Source organism: Pan troglodytes, chromosome 5 (genome assembly GCF_028858775.2).
Source record: "Pan troglodytes isolate AG18354 chromosome 5, NHGRI_mPanTro3-v2.0_pri, whole genome shotgun sequence".
Classification (NCBI taxonomy): Eukaryota; Metazoa; Chordata; class Mammalia; order Primates; family Hominidae; genus Pan; species Pan troglodytes.
Genome location: NC_072403.2, coordinates 58,343,040 through 58,362,113, shown reverse-complemented (window position 1 = coordinate 58,362,113; position 19,074 = coordinate 58,343,040). Strand labels below are relative to the sequence as shown.

The window sequence follows — 19,074 nt, the reverse complement described above, 5'->3', positions numbered from 1 at the left end:
ACTTATCCTTTGGCCCATGCACGCACTCCAGTCATCACCCACCTACAGCAGGTCCTCAGGCCCTGCCAGCCCTGCACGTTCTGCCCAGCCTGGGGGCCTGTCTGCACCGGGCGCTGCTTTCTGACTCACCTGCTTTTCTCTAGGTGGCCACCTGCTTGGCAAGGGCTTATGTGTGTTTGAACCAGACACGCGCGCAGCTGGGTGTGTCGCAGAGTCAGGCCTGGCTGGCGGGGGAGGTATGGGGCATAAAACTGCAGCCAGTACCTCTGAATTTGAGCAGGCGCACGGAGGTATTTTGAACAATAGTGCACAATTTTTCTGCCAGAGGAGTGTCAGGCATCCTGCTTGAGGCCTTGTTCCTACAGCCTCTTGTACCCCTCCCTTCTGTGGCCACTGCTCCTGGGAGTTCTTGCTGAACTGGAAATGGGCTGATGCCTTGCAGGGGGCCTGAGAAGAACTGAGGACAGTGAGCAGTGACAGCATCTTAAGTGATTTCGGCGAGTATCTAGCCCCAGCCTCAGGCTTGGGCAGGCTGGCCTCTGTTGTTGCTGAGTTACTGTGTGTCATCCCAGGCCCCTCCTGCTAAAGCGCAGTCAGAGACCAAGCCTCTCAAACAGGGCCACTAGTCCAGGGCCCTGGGGAAGACAGGACCCTCCTGGGAGCCGTCTGCTGGCTTGCATTTGCTGTGCAAGGCTGCAGCCCGGCGCCCCTTTGGTGCATCCATGTATAGCAGCTGGGCTGCCCGGGCCCCTTCCTTGGCCTGGCCCCACCCTCCCCTCTTCTGCCTTAGCTCCAGCAGAAACACCATGTATGCTTGTCTCTCTCCACTTCCCAGGTTACCATGAAAATGGAGTGGTGAAGGCAGAGAACGGAACCTCCCCACGGACTAAGAAACTCAAGTCTCCCTAAGGCCAAAGTGCTAAGAACAGGAATCCTCTTGGTGGGGGCTGAGCAGGGGGCAAGGAGCCCAGGCCCCGTCCCTGCCTCCTCCTTCCTGCCTGTGATGCTCCGTCTCAAACAGCCGAAACCTGTCTTTCAATGGGGGGAGGGGGCGTTTCGCTTTCCTTCTTCTTGGCTTCCTCTTATTCTTCCACAAACCATTCTCAATAAAGCCAAAAATCTTTCTCTTTCTCCCCCTCAGGCCACCTCCTGTCCTCACTCCTGTCCTGTGCTGGCTTTTCTGGAACGCCAGGCGCCCATGGCTGGCACCTTTCTGCTTGCTCTGTCTCTTGCCTCATAGCTGCTGCTTTTCCTTTTTACTTCCTATTTTCACCTTATCTTGCAATTTTTCTGTCTGATTTTTACAATGGGAGGGGAGCTAAGATTGCAGTCCTGTCCTTCGGTCCCCCAGGGCCTGCCGGTCAGAAGCCTGGGGCTGGTAGCAGGCCCTTGGTGGTCCTCATGTGGATGGGCAAGAAGAGAGCAGCCCTCTCGGATCATAATCTCCTTGGTGCTGATTAACTGACGAGATATATGATTCCAGTTCTGCATGTACCATCTTGAGGCACAGCAGCCACTGCTCGTTGTAAATGCCAAGGCATTTGGCTTTGGGACGTGACAACTCAATCCAGAAGGATGGTGTGAACTCGGTTGGGTCCCGTGACTCGAGCTCCTACCAGTGGCTGGCCGCGGATTGGAAGCCAGCCTGCTGTCGCTCTGTGGGGGAGACACATCTTCCCACTGCTTAGAGCAAGAGCAGAGCAAACTGCGCAGCAGGCACCTCCAGAAAGGTAATGGTGGCAGAACCCACAGTGGAGTCGACCTAGGCCTTTCTCCAGCAGTCCCAGTCGCCATTGCTTTTTCAGCCATTCACAAGCATTCAAAACCAAACCAAACAGCAGTTCATATACCTGCCTGAGATAGGCTGGTCCTCACCTCCAGAGCCAGCCAGCCCCGTCAGGGGCCAAACTTACTACCTTGACTTCATCTCTAGCTGCAGAAACACTAAGTCTCAAGGGCTTCAGCCCCATGCTGGTCCCTTGGTGTTCAGGGAGGGTCACTTGGACCACTGTTCATCTGGCCGCCCTTGTTGAGTGTTCTTTGGAATTGTCGTTTTTTGAGCACAACTACAGCATTTTAGACTGCATGAAACCATGACTGACTGAGAGTCACTCTCTGGGTAGATGATAGGCGCCTTTCTGGCCCCTTCCCTTACAGATTCTTTCCCCTCCCCTCCACCTGAAGAGAAGGCCTCCAAGTCCTTTTGGTGCCTTGTGAGGACTTTTAGAAGGGGCGTTCAGCTTTAAAAAGCCGGTCCTAATTACGGCCGGACGCAGTAGCTTAAGCCTGTTATCCCAGCACTTTGGGAGGTCGAGGTGGGCAGATCACCTGAGGTTAGGAGTTCAAGACCAGCCTGGCCAACATGGTGAAACCCCATCTCTACTAAAAATACAAAAAATTAGGTGTAGTGGCAGGCACCTGTAATCCCAGCTACTCGGGAGGCTGAGGCAGGAGAATCGCTTGAACCTAGAAGGCGGAGGTTGCAGTGAGCGGAGATTGTACCATGGCACTCCAGCCTGGACAACAAGAGCGAAATTCTGTCTAAAAAAACAAAAGTCCCAATTAAGAACCTCCGAACTCTGTTTTGAGGCAAAGGGGAGTAGTTCTTGGTAGGTGCAGGAATAGTAGTGTCATTTGGAATACTGGTCATCTTTCTGACATCACAGTAGAAACCAAACCTTGGATTTAGATTCAAAAGGGGGGAAATGGGTCTTTTCATCAAGGCAACTCCCCTTCTCCAAGTCACTTACATCATAGATAAATTTTAGCTTCCCAGTAACTGAGGGATTTGTTTCCTAATGCCATTGGAGGCCTTCATCCCTCTCTACGATAAGGTTGCAGAAATGGGAAGAGCTACCCGTGGTTGCTTTTGATTACCCTTAGGAAGTGAGACAGTGTTTTTGAAAATATGTATTTCTCCCATTTCTCCCTCTCCTTCCCTGACACTTCTCTGGGCTGCACAGCAGAAACGTTGGTAAAAGGGCAGTTTGGTTTCAACACAGCAGACCTGATATGGGATCCCTTAGCCACTTTAGTCAAACAGCCCTGACAGAGTCTATAATTGAGTTCAGGCCCCCCACCTTGCCTAATAACTGCAAATCGCATGTTCAGCCAGCAGCCTCCTAAGCCCACCTTCCTCCCCCATTAGAGAACACCCATCCTAGGTGCTCTCCAGGCTGTGTCACTGGCAGGGCTTCACATGCAGGAGGCCTCTCTCAGGTGAGTCCAGGTTTAATGGTTGAGTTGTGGCTTCAACAGATATGTATGGCATGCTGGGATGTGCCAGGTGCCTGCGTTGTGCCAGTTGCTGGAGAGGTAGTGTGAGCAGAGCAGCTGAAATCTTGCCACCAAGCAACCCTCATTCTCATGCCTGTAGGTTTCCATTGCTCTGTCCCAGGACACTTGCGTGCCAGAGACGCCACAACTTCATGTCCCTGTCTCTTGCAAGCTCCCCGTGCTGCCAGTACTTCATGCCTTGGATGTGGTCCCACCAGCCCAGTGGCTGGGGTCAGCTTAGGCTCTGCTTCCCAGTGGACAGGGGTGTGCTAAGGGTTTATTTTATGTAAAAAAAAAAAAAAAAAACCCTGAGACTATGAGTGGGGCTGGCATCTTGCCAGCCTGGGCTTCAGGGATGTTTGGGGGGGGTGGTTAGAGGGTAGTTGTAGGGTACTTTGTCACCCTCCTCCCCCTGCCACCCTCCCTGGCACGTTTATTTCACAGCAGAGCCAAGTCTGTGGCAGGTTGACACAGACTGTGTTGCCAGAGCTGAAATAATTCCACTTCATCCTATGAGCGTGTTGGGCTAGCTTGTTCTAATTTTGGCCACTTTGGCTGTTTTCTTCAGTTTTATGCATTCTCTCCTGCCCCAAAGTGCCAAGCCATTTGTGAAGGCTCTGCCAGACACCTCCAAGCTTGAGAGCTCAGCACCATGCACCAAGAGCAGGAGAAAAGACGTAAACCTACCTCAGCAACTGTGGCCTCTCGACAGCCCTGGCTAACTAACTTACATTTGTGGGGAAGCCAACAGACATAGTAGGAGGAGAGGGAGGTGGCGCTGGTGGACCAAGGATCTGTGCTACCCGCTCCCCTCCTTGGAGGTGCAGTGATGATGGGAGTTATTTTTACCATCCGGGCGCTGATAGCTGCACTATTAATAAATTGCATGTGTTCCTTTTGAAGGTAGGGGATGGTTCTGGGTGAGAGGGGAGCAGGCTGAGCCGGGGGGGGGATCTGCTGTCCTCCCTTTTGAGTCAGTTCTAATCCCATGTGTGTCTGGGCCACCAGACCGAAATGGTTGCTGAGAAACTTGTCTGTTCATGTCCCAAGGCATAACTTCCCAACATTTAAGAAACCCCAATAGACACCTCTGCCCTGGCCACGTTCACAGATCCTTCTCTTGACCGGAAACCCTGGGACCCTAAGAACCCCTGAAGCTTGGGGTGGGTGTGTGCTTCTGGGGTCTATTTTGGGACTTCCTTTGTCAGTACCCCTTCTTTTTTCTAAGCAGCTAATAAGAGGTTGGGTGAAAGAGTGCATCTCCTCCCAGGATTCCACAACAAAATTCTTATCTTCCATGGATGCTTTAATTGGAAGTGAGTTGCCGACCCCCTTGTGCCTAGAAAAGGCCTTCGCTTGGGTTTCCTTTGTATGCTTCAGCCTTCCTAGTTGGTTTTTCTAGGCCTGGTGTGAGAGGTAGGGAAGTCTGCACGTAACTAATTCTTCTGCTTAAGGGCCTATGGCACAAGTGCACAAACTTCAATTCTTGATGTTCTAAGCCCTCTCCTCTAACAGAGGGAGTGCTGAAAGCTTTTGAGTCAAGACAATGGAGTGCTCTTCCTCCCTCACTCTGCCTTCCGAGCTTATGGTTCCTTTTCTCAGGAGAGGATTTTCGGGATTATTGGAGGATTAGGTCATTGTCAGATGACTGGAAAACCTAAATAGGATCCCTCTCCAGCTCAAGGTTGTCCCAGTGAGGAAGACTTTACCAACTTCTCACTCTACCCCACTACTCACATGAGTGTTAGCTCCACCTTGCAAAGGCTGAAGACCAGTTCTCCCCAGTGAAAGCTGCCTCATTCTTTTATGGAGTTCCCTGGACTGGCAGAGCTATAAAGACGAGCATTGGGATTTGCAGTCTCCATGTAGCCTTTCGTGCTTGGCAACCCCTGTAGACTTTTTGTCCCAAGCAGATTGCGCGCGTGCGCGTGTGTGTGAGAATAAGTGCCTTACTTTGCTGTGTGGTTTTCAACTTGTACTCCGTGGCCAGCCCCCAGTTGCCAGGGCTCGACGGCAGCCAAGGACACCATACCTCAGTATAGTTATATATAAAAGGGACACGGATTGTGACAGTTTCACCCCATTTGTTTCTAACCCCGCTGCCCAGGATTAGGGTCTGTGGTGTGTTCTGTTTTGTTTTTGGTTTCTCCCTTGTGTCAGTTCTCTTCTGGCCCAGCTGGGTGGCTGTGGAAGTCTGTGAGGTGGCCCAACCACAGCATACCTATTAAGAGAAGCCCAGAGCTTCCAGCCCCCACTTCGAAAACTCTCCTCTGGCCCCACATAGCAAACTCCTTCTCCGTTATTTTCCCCACCCCCAGATTTTTTTTTAAAAGGCCCACTTGCCGTAACCTCTTTTGGTCTATTTTGCTTCCCATTCAGCCCAAAGTTTATATGATAAAGGTGTTTACTTTTACTTCCCAGTCTCCAGTTCAAGTGCTAACACATACATGTCTGACTGTTGCAGAACTGTTCGAGCTCCTAATTCAGTGTTACCTTGTTTTAGTCGCAGCAACCCTCTCCCCTACCCCTTGCCCGCCCACGTTTTTCTCACTCTTCCGGGTTGTGCAATAACTCTCCCAGCCAGTGGTCCTTTCCACAGCCTTTCTGTCCCTTAAAACACCTGCAACTGGGGGAGAAATGGGACCCATGGGAGGGGGAGTCGTCATCCCTTACACAAGAAATAGCCACTTTCCTTTTGTTGTTGTCATTCTTGTGATCCTGGGTGGGTTTCTGTGGCACTCTTTTAGAACATGTAGCATCATCTTAGAGGTCTATTTTTAAAAAATCTGTTGAAGAGGAAAAAACCATTCTCACGATGGGGCTTAAGTCATTGTCCAGGAATAAGATTGGTGTGGTGCCCATGACATCACCATCACTCTGCCTAAAAGCACTCTAGAGCTACTTGTTCACGTGGAGAGGAAGGATATTTTGCGAAGCAACAGCCGCAGGTGGATAGCCCTGTTCACCTGATAGGGTCTAGCTGTGATAGTAAATATAATACCGCTGTTTCCTTGGGTACAGATTTGAGTGTTCATGTGATGAGACTGTAAACCTCATTTTTCGGTTCCTCTGTTTAAAAAAACATCTGAAGGATGAACTAAGGCTGCTGGTGCCCTGAGCAACTGATAATGCAAATGTGGACAAAGTGTCTGTTTTCTACTCTAGCCTGTTCATATGGACCAAATTTCAACAAGGAACTCAAGGAAAATTTGTACCTGCCGTATTTATGCTTTCATGTAAAAAAGGGTTGGGGGGAGGGGTGTCTTTTTACTTTTGGTGAACTTTTTTTCAAAATCATTTTTCCACTGTTTCTGTCTGGTTTTAAAACAAATTACAGTTTTGTATGGATTTTTTAAATGTACATTTTGGAACAAATGATCAAATATTTTCTGAAATAACAATAAAAGGCAGAAAATTATCAGAATTGTCTCATAATTATTTCCTTGACGTGCTTTATACAGTGATGCTTTTAACGTGGATGTTTACGTTTGCTTAAAGGAGTTTGCAATGAATTTTAGCCCTCATGTCTAATATTTTTCACTATATTAGTCATTTCTTATATATTTTGACCCGTATTTGTCCATTGTGATATGAATTAGGGAATTAAGGATGGAGAGTCAGTTATGTCAAGTGCTGGATAGCAATAAGCATCATTTTTATTTGACTCTTTAATAGTAAAGTGGAAAAGGGGTTTTCTTAACATGGGGTTTGTGGGTAGGAAGCTCCAGAAACAAGCACATCATCCTTGATGCCTACTATACTATGATGTTATTTAGCTTGGAGGAAATGGGGTTTCGTTTGTGTAACGGCCAACAAATATGTTGGTGCTGACTAGAAGACATCCAAGTATTAGTATTAGTAATAGTGGGGATTGCTGGTGTCACTTACATGGCTGCTGTTGCCTATAGCTGCTTGCTGTGTTTACCAGAACCATCTTTCTTTGGAAAGATTTCAAAAGATGAGTGCAGTTACAGGTGGCAGTTAGTCAAGGACACCCATGGGGTGTGAGAAAGAGGAAATGTTTGCTTGAGGTGAAGGTGAGTGGTTCTGATGCATGGCAAGCTTCATTGTAGAGTTGGGTCCTGCTCTGCCATGAGAAGCTAGGTGAACTCAAGCAGTTAACCCTTCCGAGTCTTTTTGCGCATCTGTGTCAAAAGGGTTTCATGTTTTGCGGGGAGTCATGGTGAGAGATTTAGAGATACTGAATGCTAAGTTCATGGTACATATAAAGCACTCATATTGGCTTTTTAAAATGAACCTATGTGCCAGCAGGATACTCAGGAGTCACTTAACCAAGTGGATTCTCTGGACAATATTTAGAGACGTCTTCTCTACCTATGTGTCCCAAATACCCTCAAAGCCTATAGATATGGATTTGATACACCTTAATTGGATGGTATTTTCAAGGCCCCCTGATGGTGCAGACAAGGTACAGGCCCAGGTTTCTGAGTAGTGGCTAACTCACAGCCCATCTTTACCCGCAAGGCAGATTTTTATTAGTCCCAAAGCCGTAAGCACTATAAGCAGTCTTAGTCAAATTCTTCAGTTAGACCTGATAGCTTCAGCTACCAGTGCTAATCTTAATAATAATTCTCATTCTCTCTTTCTCTCTCTCTCTCTCTCTCTCTCTGTGTGTGTGTGTGTGTGTGTGTGTGTGTGTGTGTGTGTGTGTGTATTAGAATCTTTCAACTCCCTGGTGGCCAGTTTGAAGTGATGATCATTTCTGCTTCCTACAATATTGCTTGCTACAGGGTAATGCTCAGCTCCCTTCCACCACCTGAACCTGACACTCCAGATGCATGCCAGCTATGACTGTAGCATAAGGTAATTAGTGACATCTAATGGCTGCACTGCCATTCAGGATTTTAGTAGAAAAAGTGATTTGCTCTGACGTTTGTGGCTCCTATACTTGCTGCTTTGTATAAACAGGTGAGCAGCGAGTGTTTGGACACCACAGAAATGGCCTGCTGGCTTTGGTCTTTCATGAAATCTCTTTTATACCTTGTGTTGGTGCTGTCAGATCTCAGCTTCTCAGTCTTAAGTAAACTTAAAAGGAGATGCAAGGCAAGAAGTGGACCAGCAAACTTAAGGAGTGTATGTGGATAGTGCCAACTTTATTGAAGACAGTTCCCTCTGAGACTATAGGCCTAGCTACTCAGAAGGCTGAGGCAGGAGGATTGCATGAGCCCAGGAGTTTGAGGCTGCAGTGAGCTATGGTCACACCACCGCATTCCAGTCTGGCAACAGAGTAAGACCCTGTCTCTAAAAAACAAACACAAAAACAAAACAAAACAACCAAAAGCAGGCTAGAGGATGCTAAATGAGACTTTCCTAAATCTCCATTTTGGCTGAGACCCAAAGCTGAGGACAAAAATTGGCAAATATTTCCATATGTTGCAGATTTGCTGCCGATCCATGAATGATTTGCTAAGGAGTAGCCCAAAGCTCCTCTACCACAGGAGGCAAGAGTGATGGAGGAAATATCAGAAAGTGCAAGCTTCTTGAAAGGGGCTGGAGTGCCTTGGGTCTGCAAGCTAAGTGAGGGGATACTTTAAAAGACTCAGGGTTTGACATGTGTCTGTCCCCTGGAGTTTGGAGAGCATAAGATTTGGGGTACCTGGTTCTCCCCTGAAACAGTCTAAAGGAAAGGGATTGAGCTGCCTAATTACACAGCCAAGAGAGCCATCTGGGTGAGAACATGGTGAGAGTGCACACCCTGGAAGGTGTGTCAGCCTGAAAGGGCCTCCTGGGAAGATCAGAAGGAGCCTTGGAGACCATACCATTAGAGCCGGGGTGATCAGGTACAGACTGGGTCCCCTCCATCTGAGAGTGGTGCACTGGGCAGTTTCCGGTTGGAAAGAGTTCTAAGAACTCACCAAAACGGGGCTCTGAGCAAAGGACATGGAATCAACCTAGGTGCCAATCAATGGTGGATTAGATTTTTTAAATGAAGTATATCTACACCATGGAATACTATGCAGCCATAAAAAATGAAATCATGTATTCTGCAGCAACATGGATGCAGCTGGAGGCCATTATCCTAAAGTGAATTGATGCAGGAATAGGAAACCAAATATTGCATGTTCTTACTTCTAAGTGGGAGCTAAACATTGAATACACATAGACATAATGATGGGAACAATAGACACTGGGGACTACCAGAGTGGGAAGAGAAGCAGGGGGTATGTGTGGAAAAACTACTTACTGGGCACTATGCTCACTACCTGGGTGCAATATACTCATGTAACAAACCCGCACATGTACCCCCTGAATCCAAAAAGAGAGAAAAGGTGCTCTGGGAGAAAGAGTCAGCCTTTTGGCACATGTCACTCAGACCTGGCCCCACATTACGACATTACTAGCCACAGAAATAAGACTTTGCCCTTTTTCTCTGGTTTCTACCCCCTTAACCTTTCCCAGAGCCTACATGGGCTAGAAACAGCAGCATGGCTGAATAGGAACAAAGGGAGCAGAAGACAGAAAGAAGGGAGTAAGAAGAAACCACTATCATCACCCCCGTATACACACACTCTTTACCACAGGCTTCTAAGCCTGGGGAAGGACTGAGCTGGGCCAAGTAGGATAAAGCTTGGTAATTTTTAAGCTGAAAAAACTTCTAAAATACAGATAGTCCCCAACTTTCAATGGTCCAACTTATTTGCCTACTTTACAATGGGCTTATCAGGGTTATTAAATGTGTTTTCAACTTGTGATATTTTTTACTTACGTGAGTTTATTGAGACATAGCCCCATAAGTAGAGGAGCATCTGTACTTGAAAGTGAGATACTGTTTTAAATAGTTATGAGCGACTGAGGGTAAAACAAAACAAAACATGGGTTATTCCCAAGATAATAACCTGGAACAGAAAAGGAATCAACATAATACATTCACAGCCCTTTCAATAAGCTGGTTACAAGTGGCTGAGCTCGTTAGGGAAGGAAACACCAAGGGAAGTTCCCTAGAAGTTCTGAGAGGGCAAAGCAGTCTGAATTCTGTGTAACTCTATCCTCATTCATACCACATTTTGGGTGGCTTCGGGGAATTTGAGATAGCATGTTTAAAGATGAACTTAGTGGCTGACTTCAACCAAAGAGAAGCCCTGTTTGTAAAAAGCCAGTCAGAGCTCACTAGAGAATAGTAACTGCAACTAGTCTTTCCTTCCTCTCTCAAGGCCAGGCTCTCTAAAAGCAGCATTTTTCTAATCTTTTTTTTTTGAGATGGAGTCTTGCTCTGTCACCCAGGCTGGATGGAGTGCAGTGGCGTGGTCTTGCCTCACTGCAACCTCTGCCTCCAGGGTTCAAGTGATTCTCCCATTTAAGCCTCCTGAGTGGCTGGGACTACAGGCACATGCCACCACACCTGGCTAATTTTTCTATTTTTAGTAGAGATGGGGTTAGTAGAGATTTTTAGTAGAGATGTGTGCACATATATGTATATACATAATATATATACACATATACATACTATATATATACATATAAGCGTGTGTGTGTATGAATGTGTACATATAAAATATATATATATATGTATGTAGAGAGAGAGAAAGAGAGAGTTATAAGAAATTGCTCACACAATTATGAAGGCTTACAAGTCCCAAGATCTGCAGGGTAAATTGGCAAGCTGGAGACCCAGGAGAGCTAAAGGTATAATTCCAGTCTGAATCCAAAGGCCTAAGACTTAGGAGAGCTGATGGTTTAGGTCCAGTCTGAAGGTCAGCAGGCTCCAGACCAACAGCTGATGTTTCCATTTGTGTCTGAAGGCAAGAAAAGGCTGATGTTCCAATTTGAAGCCAGTCAGGCAGGAGGAATTCTCTTAGCTGGGGAAAGGTCAGCCTTTTTATTCTACTCATGTCTTCAAATGATTGGAGGAGGCCCACCCACATTAGGGAGGACTATCTGTTTTACTTAGTCTTCTGATTCAAATGTTTATCTCATCCAAAAATACCTTCAGAGAAACCCCCAGAATAATGAAATATCTGAGGCTGGGCACAGTGGCTCATGCCTATAATCCCAGCACTTTTGGAGGCTGAGGTGGGAGAATTTCTGGAGCTCATGAGTTTGAGACAAGTTCAGGCAACATAGCGAGACCTTGTCTCTACAAAATAATTTTAAAAATTAGCTGGGCATGGTGGCTTGAGCCTGTTGTCCCAGCTACTGGGGAGGTTGAAGTGGGAGGATCACTTGAGCCCAGGAGTCTGAGGCTTCATAGAACTAGGATAGTGCCACCACACTCCAGCCTGTATGACAGAGTGAGATCCCATCTCTAAAAAAATTTAAAATATTTTTTTAAAAAGAAAGAAAGGAAATATTTGGGCCCCCTGTGGCCAAGTCAATCTGACACACAAAATTAGACATTGCTATACCCCTATCACCCTAAATAAGGCACCAATCTTAGATCCTATTAGATCCAATTTAGTTTCGACTTCAGTAGGAGTGAAATAAGAACCAAAACAGAAATAAAGCTTCAGGAACTCTGTAAATGCCTCTATGAAGAGTGTAAGGTGTATTTCAAAGCATAGTTCCAATATCAAAAATTGTCTTGCATTTTCTCATCAGCAGGTCAGTTTGAGAAAGCACGAACAAAGTTATAGTAGTTAATCTTGCCTTCTCCATGAGAGCACATCCTGATTAACTGCAGAGAGAGCAAAGAGAATAGGTGAGACAGATCTGCAGGGCTTCCGTCAGCTCAACTGCAGAGTGCGCTTATGCATAATGATCCCGAGCCTTTGTAAATCAGTTCAGAATTTTTGTATCCTCAAGTTGATTCTGAAATGATCCTGTGAACCTGGCAGGTAGGACAGACATTATCCCCATCTTACACTTAATGAAACCAAAGCTGGATGGAGTAAATGACCTTCCCTGTTGAAGGCCGAAAGAATGAGCGTCATGATCAACTCAGTACACCACTGGAGGCTCTATGAGTAAACAGTAAACTGTTTCTCATGAAAGCAGGATGTTGGCAAACTGACAAACTGCGTCTGCTGCTCAGAAGGAACGCTGAAGGCAGTCACGACCCAGGCACAAGTGTTTCTTGTGATTAGACACATCTGAAGCCTGTTAGCAATAATGTGAACCTGTGATCAATTAATCCCTGCTCTTTCTACCCAATAAATATGAAGGGCTGTAGCAGCTCGGGCGGTTGCCTTTGCTCACTAGAAGCAGGGAGCTCTCTTCTTTCCCTTCCTTTAAAATAGTTACTTTTGTTTTAAGTTTTCATTTCTGCTTTCATCTTCCTTCGTTAACTCTCGTAATGACGGTCTCAAGTAGTAACAGTAGTAATTGTCGTAGAGATGTCTCAAGTAACCGTGGCAGTCTGCCACATTTCCCAAGATTTCAGAACTAACATCCATATTTATAAAAGCACTTTTAGTTGTTTTTATATTCAAATAAAAGACTGTCCACTCAGCTCATGAGGAGTAAGACTTTTTAAATAGCAGGCTCTTGCTACCACAGCCTAACGGAAGGGTCTGGTTATGCCACTGCTCAACCTGTGTCCCTTAAAACTCGACTGTGACTGGTAACAGACTGATTTTCTGTGGTTATTTTTATAAGATGTGCAAATCTGTCCCACCCCCACTTCCCTGCTCCACTTGCCAATGACTGCCATCCCTCTCTCCCATGTCAGTTCCCATATCAGACAGTATGAAGAATTTGAAAATCAAAAGTTGGGCATGCTGTCAACCTAAAATTTGGGGAGCTAAATGTGTGTTTGGTCCACATGAACAAATACTCTTCTATCTGCCCTCCTACTCACTCCCTGCTAATGTTTCTGTCTATGAAAAATCCTCATCTCCAACCTAGTCACTAGCCCTAAACCAAACCCTTTCCTAAATGACTCTTAAATTCTGAACACCTGTTTTGGCTAAAAGATCTTTAAAAAGGCCTCAGAAACTCAATATTTTTAATCAGTAAGAATGTCTCAATGATCATAAGCCACAGTCCTTGGCATTTCTCAGGGGGACTTTGTTCTGACTTCCAAGGGAACCCTGGCTAAAGGGTTTATAATGAAGAAAAGGCATGAAAGTCCCCCTTCAACTCACTTATGAAAATTCAAGGAAGAAAACTTCCATGCCCTTCCTCCATCAGCTGCTGGCCATGCTACCACTACTGACAGATGCCACAGCCCTCCTGCAGTGGTCACGCCTTCTTCCATGCTAACCCTACTGATGGGCCAGTGTAGGTATCAGCTGTGAAGGGTATCAAAGGCTGCCAACCAGTCTGCTCTATCAACTTATCTTTGAGTCTCCCCTTGGTAGCCACCCCTCCTGGATCGTCTCTGTTGCCCTTCTTCAGTCCTGACATGTTGGTCTACTAACCACTCTGTGTTGTCCAGCCCCAGGCCCACTTAAAGAGATGCCCTGCAACAGCAATTAGAAAAGAATACCAATGCTAGAATCAACGGGCAATACCTAATCAGGACAGAATAGTAGATCTGATCTGAACATCCTAAATCTGGCCCAGTTGTAGTGAAATACACACACAATTGCCTTTAGGAAAGAATGATCAGTGCCTAGCCTCTGCAATCAACTCAGAAGAGTAATTCATACTGACCTCCTTAACCAAGGAGTCATCCACTGGGACATTAAGCGATTCACAGATTTTAAAGAACATGTCTCTGTCCACATATCCTGAAGCTTCCTTGTCATAAATTTGAAATGCCTCACGAATGTTGTCTTTGCATGAGTGATCTTTCAGTTGCTTCTGAATTGTGTCTATTAATGCTTCCAATTCCTGCACGCCTGGATCCTTTTCAGTTTGCTTGCTGTAGAGAAAGGAAGGAAATGACTGCACATGGTATTTATTCTTGATCAGTCTCATCTCGGTGACCAAGGTTCTTACTTGATGAAATCAGGGAAGCTTCTAATCACAGCTTTGAGACTGAGCTGACCAATAACTGAACACTTGCCCACAGGCCGATAGCTGACCTCCACATCAGGAAGGCCCGACTGGGGGCAGTTTTTGAATTTCCTCCCTTCTTGCTCAGCCTCCTTTCCTGCCATCTGTTAATCACTGCACCACAAGGAGGCAAATCTAATACCACCACCATGCCAAATTTGGTATCTGTGGGAATCACATCATTGTCTCTTACTACTGTTGCAGATTAATGTTTCCTCATCTACAACTAAATGCCTGAGTGATATATATAAAGAGAGATGATAGATATAGATATAAATATATAGCTATAGATCTGTAGCCAAGAATCAACCTTTTATAGTTTTAATATTATTCCCTCTCCAATTCACACTGAATTTTGTGAAAGGTTATCTATGGAAGCTAAGAGATTGCTCTGTGAGGTAGAGTGAGAAGTTTGGGCTTAGCATTTACTGAAATTAAGAGAGAATAGTAACACAGGGTGTTGGGAAGAGAGAGGTCTAACCCTTCAAAAAACAACCACAATAAGTAGAGGCTCAATTTTTATTTCCTCTGAACATGAAGGTACAGTTATAAAATTAAAAATTTTAGAGCTGAAAGATTCCCTCATATTTCATCTTCATAAATCCTTTTAGAACAAAATGGGCCACATAAACTCAGTAAGCATTCTTCCCTCTTTCAGTGATGAGAAAACACATTTGAAGACCCGAGTGACTGATCCCAGATCCCATGTCAGCGGCAAGACTAGCACTCACATCCCACTCCAGTTCCAACATATTCTCTCAATTATGCCCAGTCACCTCTCACTGAATTCCTCTCCTTCCGTAACTTGAAAACTATCAATCTACCATTGCTTTTCTGTATTTACCTTTCTTGCGTATAATATTTTTAAAGTTCACTGTTGCAAATAGCCTCTGTTTAACTTATTTCCCTCTTTTACCTGCTGGCAAGTCTTGCTGGGGAAGGTATAAAGTGGAATAACCTTTCAGGAAAAATTTGGAAACATGAAGCAAAAGTCCAGCAAATAATCTCAAATAATTTATCCTAAGGAAATAATCATGGGTTGTATGCAAAGATACATCTATAAGATTGTTTTGAGATAGTCTAAATGTCCAAAAATAGGGAATTAAATAATTTACACTACAATAAAGCAACAGAATAATACTGCAGCCATTGACAATGCTGCAGAAAGAGTATAAAGATATTTTTAGTGAGAAACTCAAGACATAAAAGTATGTATAGAGTGTTACCTTGTGTTATAAAAGTTGTGGGGGAATAAGAGTATATACTTAAAGTTGCTTATATTATTTAAAGAAACTCTGAAAAGATATTCAAAAAAATAAATGAAAGAGGTAGTTACCTATGGGGAGTGGAGGGTAAGAAGTGGGTACATGAAAGATGGGGTAGGAACAAAGCTTTTCCTTGGTCCCTTCATATCTGTGTCTTCAAATATTTCATTTCACAAGGGTTCGTGATAGACTATCAAGTGAAAAAAGCAAAATAGTATTACAGAATTTTCCACTTTATATGCATCTTTAAAAACAAAATATTAGAAGCAGTTATCTCTGAGTTATAAGATTTTCAAAAATTTTTGTTTATTTCCATTTCTATTACCTAGATTTTTATTCCCTAAATTTTCAAATTCTGGTCATGTGTTACTTTTGTAGTAAGCCAAGAACAATAAAAATTGTTGTAATAATCCCCAATATCTAAATGCTCTCTGGCATTATTAATTATAGAAGCAGAATATGTTTATCTGATGAATGTAATTCAAATCATATATACTAAATTATGAATGACCACCAGGGAGCTATTTTAGTGGCAGAAAGCAGTCAAACCTCAATCTTGCATGTGTTTCCAAGAACTAGAGCCATGAAACATATAAAGTTAAAATGTGATCATCCAATCATTTGGGGAAAGAGACAATAACTCTCCCTTTCCCAAAGAAGCCAGATTCCCATTCCCCTTTATACAGCAGGAAAAATACCCATGGCATCTGCTGCCTTCGAGCAAGATGGAGTAAATTCACAGATAGATGGCAATAGGTGGTACTGTTTAAGGAAGAGCTAGTTAAAGTTACAGCCCCTACTTTATTGCCAAAGCCCAAGTCAGGGCACACTCTGGAAAAGAGCTGCAAGTTACAGGGCAAGGTTTGCTCACATGGCTCAACAAGAAAACAGAGGGGCCAGCTGGTTATGTCCAACAGGGACTGCCAACTGAGAGGTGGCCGGAGGTCCTAACATGCTAGTTGAACTCTGTGCCAAGCCCTCCAATGACCTTCCGTAACTTCCATAAAAGTGAACGTGTTTTATAGAGTGGCTAATCTTCCAGAGGTAAGAGGGATGTCACAGTTTTCTGTGTGCTCTTAGAATATTTTGCTATGAGCATCCTGGCAAAGTCCTCCACTTAGAAAATGAGACAGATAAGCAAAAAGAAGGAATAAGGAAGAGCAGGTGTGCTAGAAAGATGAAAATGACAATGGCTTCATTTTTAGTTGTACAAAGTGGGAGATGCTGGTGGCTCAGATGGACAAAGACATGTTGAAAATAGATTCAGCAGAATGGAGAGCAATTCAGATACTGCAATGTCTAGAAAGTTTAGAGAAGGCAAGCAAAAGGACCAAAAACAGGACCTTGAGAAATGCCAACCTAGTAGACGGAAGTAGGAAAGACACACACAATAGGCTTTAAGAGAGGTAGGACTACCAGAAACTTTGAATTTCCAGAACTCAAGAGAGGATTACAAAAGAGGGGTAATAAAGAGTAATCAATATTATATGTAGATCAGAAAAACTAAAGACTATACCAAGGGGTCAGCAAACTATGACACCCAGGCCAAAGCCAACCTGCTGCCTATTTTTTATACATAAAATTTTATTGAAATATAGCCACTCCTATTCATTTATGTATTGTCTACGGCTGCTTTCACGCTGTAAGGGTAGAGTTGAGTAGTCATGCCAAAGAAGGTATGACCCACAAAGCCTAAACTATTTACTACCTGTCCCTTCACTTAAAAAAAAAAAATTGCCAACCCTTGCTCTAGATTATGAGCTCCCTATTCTCTCATATAATTGCCTAAGCATTTAATATAAAGTTTGGTATATGGTATAAGCTCAAATATCTGTTGAATTAATGACTAAATGAGAAGAGTCCATTATACTTGGAAACAATCAATGACCTTCAAGAGAGCAATTTATGAAGCAGTCATTAAAAAAAGTCAAAAAGATTCTGGAGCAGTCAGGAGGAAAGTGGTTACAGACACAAAATAGAAGAATTAGATTTGAAGAAATAGGAGGAGTTACTTATCTCTGACAAAAGAAGGTAAAGAGAAGAAGAGTGATAGTAGAGAAACATTCTAAGATGAAGGGTGAGAAAACTGATGAAGCCCACATTGGATCATTTGATCTCATATTTGAAACCAATTACTTCTATCTCCTTAAAGAAAATGGAAAAGAAAATGAGAATATTTGGAAAATTCTCATGGGAAAAGTAGCTAGAAGTGAAAAAGAAAAGGATTAAAAAGATAATTGAGTAAGTGAGTAGGGTCCTCTTGAAGCTGAAGTGCATAAATAGGCATGTTAATGGAACAAGAATAATACATATGAACAAATGTGTGTATGTATCTATGCTATTCACACATGTGGATTTCCTGTGGAAGGTAGGTTAATAAGTGTGTGCATTTGCTGGCCTTAAGTCTTAGTTCAAAATACTGCAGTGGAGGACCCCAAGCCCAAAGAGAATTTAAGAACTTGAAGATGAAGTTAATACTCAGTTACCTATGCATTATTCTAATTTTCTGGCTCAGAGAAAGCAAATGGCCAACTCCAAATTTCATCATCTTAGAACTGACAATTGACATAAAAAGTACTGGTCTGACAAGTACTCATGATCCCCTTTCCTGACTCTGCAATGAGTGGCAAAATATATTTGTAACTGCATTTCCTTAGAGTGGGATTCTTTATCAGGTGGGTGAGTCGGGAGCTAAATGCAGAATAGCTAAGAGGCACAGAAGATGCGACAGTGGATTTGTATCGTCTCCATGTGTTTTTCCTAACTCATCTCTCTGACCCATCACAAGAGAAGAAGGGCGGGGGTGAGGATCAAAATGAGGATGGCAATGGATCTCTTACCCCATGTCGTAGTCCATTTGTGTTGCTATGAGATAACTGAGGCTGGTAATTTATTTAAAAAAAAAAACAGGCTTATTTGGCTCAGAGTTCTGCAGACTGTATAAGGAACATGGTACCAACATTTGCTTCTAGTGAAAATGTCAGGCTGCTTCCCTTCATGGTGGAAGGGGAAGGGGAGCAGACATGTGCAGAGATCACATGATAAGAGAAGAGGCAAAAGAGAGAGAGTAGGTGGTGCCAGGCTCTTTTCAACAACAGTTCTCATGGGAACTACAAGTGAGAACTCATTCCTATGAGAATGGCACCAAGCCATTTATGATGGATCTGCCCTCAGGATCCAGACACCTTCCATGAGGCCCATCTCCAACACTGGGGATCAGATTTCAACATAAGGCTTCATGGGGCCAAACAAACCATATCTAAAACCATAGCTTGCTGGGGCCAAACAAACCATATCCATATGGCAACCTAAAATTTGAATTTCTCCTTATTTTTATTGATATCATATTCTAAGAGTCACAGTGGTATCTTTTCCTCATTACTACATTTTAAAAAACTTAAATTACTAAATTTAAAAAAATTTTAAAGATGATTTAATTAGTGGTATGCTGAAGCAAGAAGCTTTCCAGCGTCTGCTGGTATTTGCATAAACAAGTGACAATTACAGAAAAAAACTTTCGGGAAGTACTTGAATTAAATATATGACTATGAATATGAAGTGGGCCTTTAATGCTGTCCAACCACCAAACTATGCTTCTCTAGTCCGTTCAACCTCCCACTTTCCTGGAGAGCTATCA

At 44.0% G+C, this 19,074-nt stretch overlaps 2 protein-coding genes across 5 annotated transcripts in view; one reads left to right on the top strand and one right to left on the bottom strand.

Annotated features, from left to right (window-relative positions):
- TRAM2 (translocation associated membrane protein 2) overlaps nucleotides 1-6,694 on the top strand; it is a 79,843-nt gene extending 73,149 nt beyond the window's left edge. The window contains exon 11 of one of the 2 annotated variants that reach the window (XM_518539.9): nucleotides 836-6,694. In XM_518539.9, the coding sequence (XP_518539.2) occupies nucleotides 836-909 (74 nt within the window). In that variant the 3' untranslated portion in view covers nucleotides 910-6,694. The remainder of the gene's footprint in view (nucleotides 1-835) is intronic. The other variant, XM_016955667.4, reaches the window with a different exon arrangement.
- A 5,058-nt stretch (nucleotides 6,695-11,752) lies between these two features.
- Nucleotides 11,753-19,074, bottom strand: part of EFHC1 (EF-hand domain containing 1) — a 72,859-nt gene continuing 65,537 nt past the window's right edge. For 2 of the 3 annotated variants that reach the window (XR_010157467.1, XR_010157469.1), the window contains 3 exons: nucleotides 15,509-15,627; nucleotides 13,828-14,038; nucleotides 11,757-11,908 (listed from right to left, as the gene is read on the bottom strand). Coding sequence is in view for 1 of the 3 variants with exons in the window: in NM_001280343.1 (NP_001267272.1) it covers nucleotides 11,837-11,908; nucleotides 13,828-14,038 (283 nt within the window). In the remaining 2 variants the exon portion in view is untranslated. 3 annotated transcript variants of the gene reach the window in all.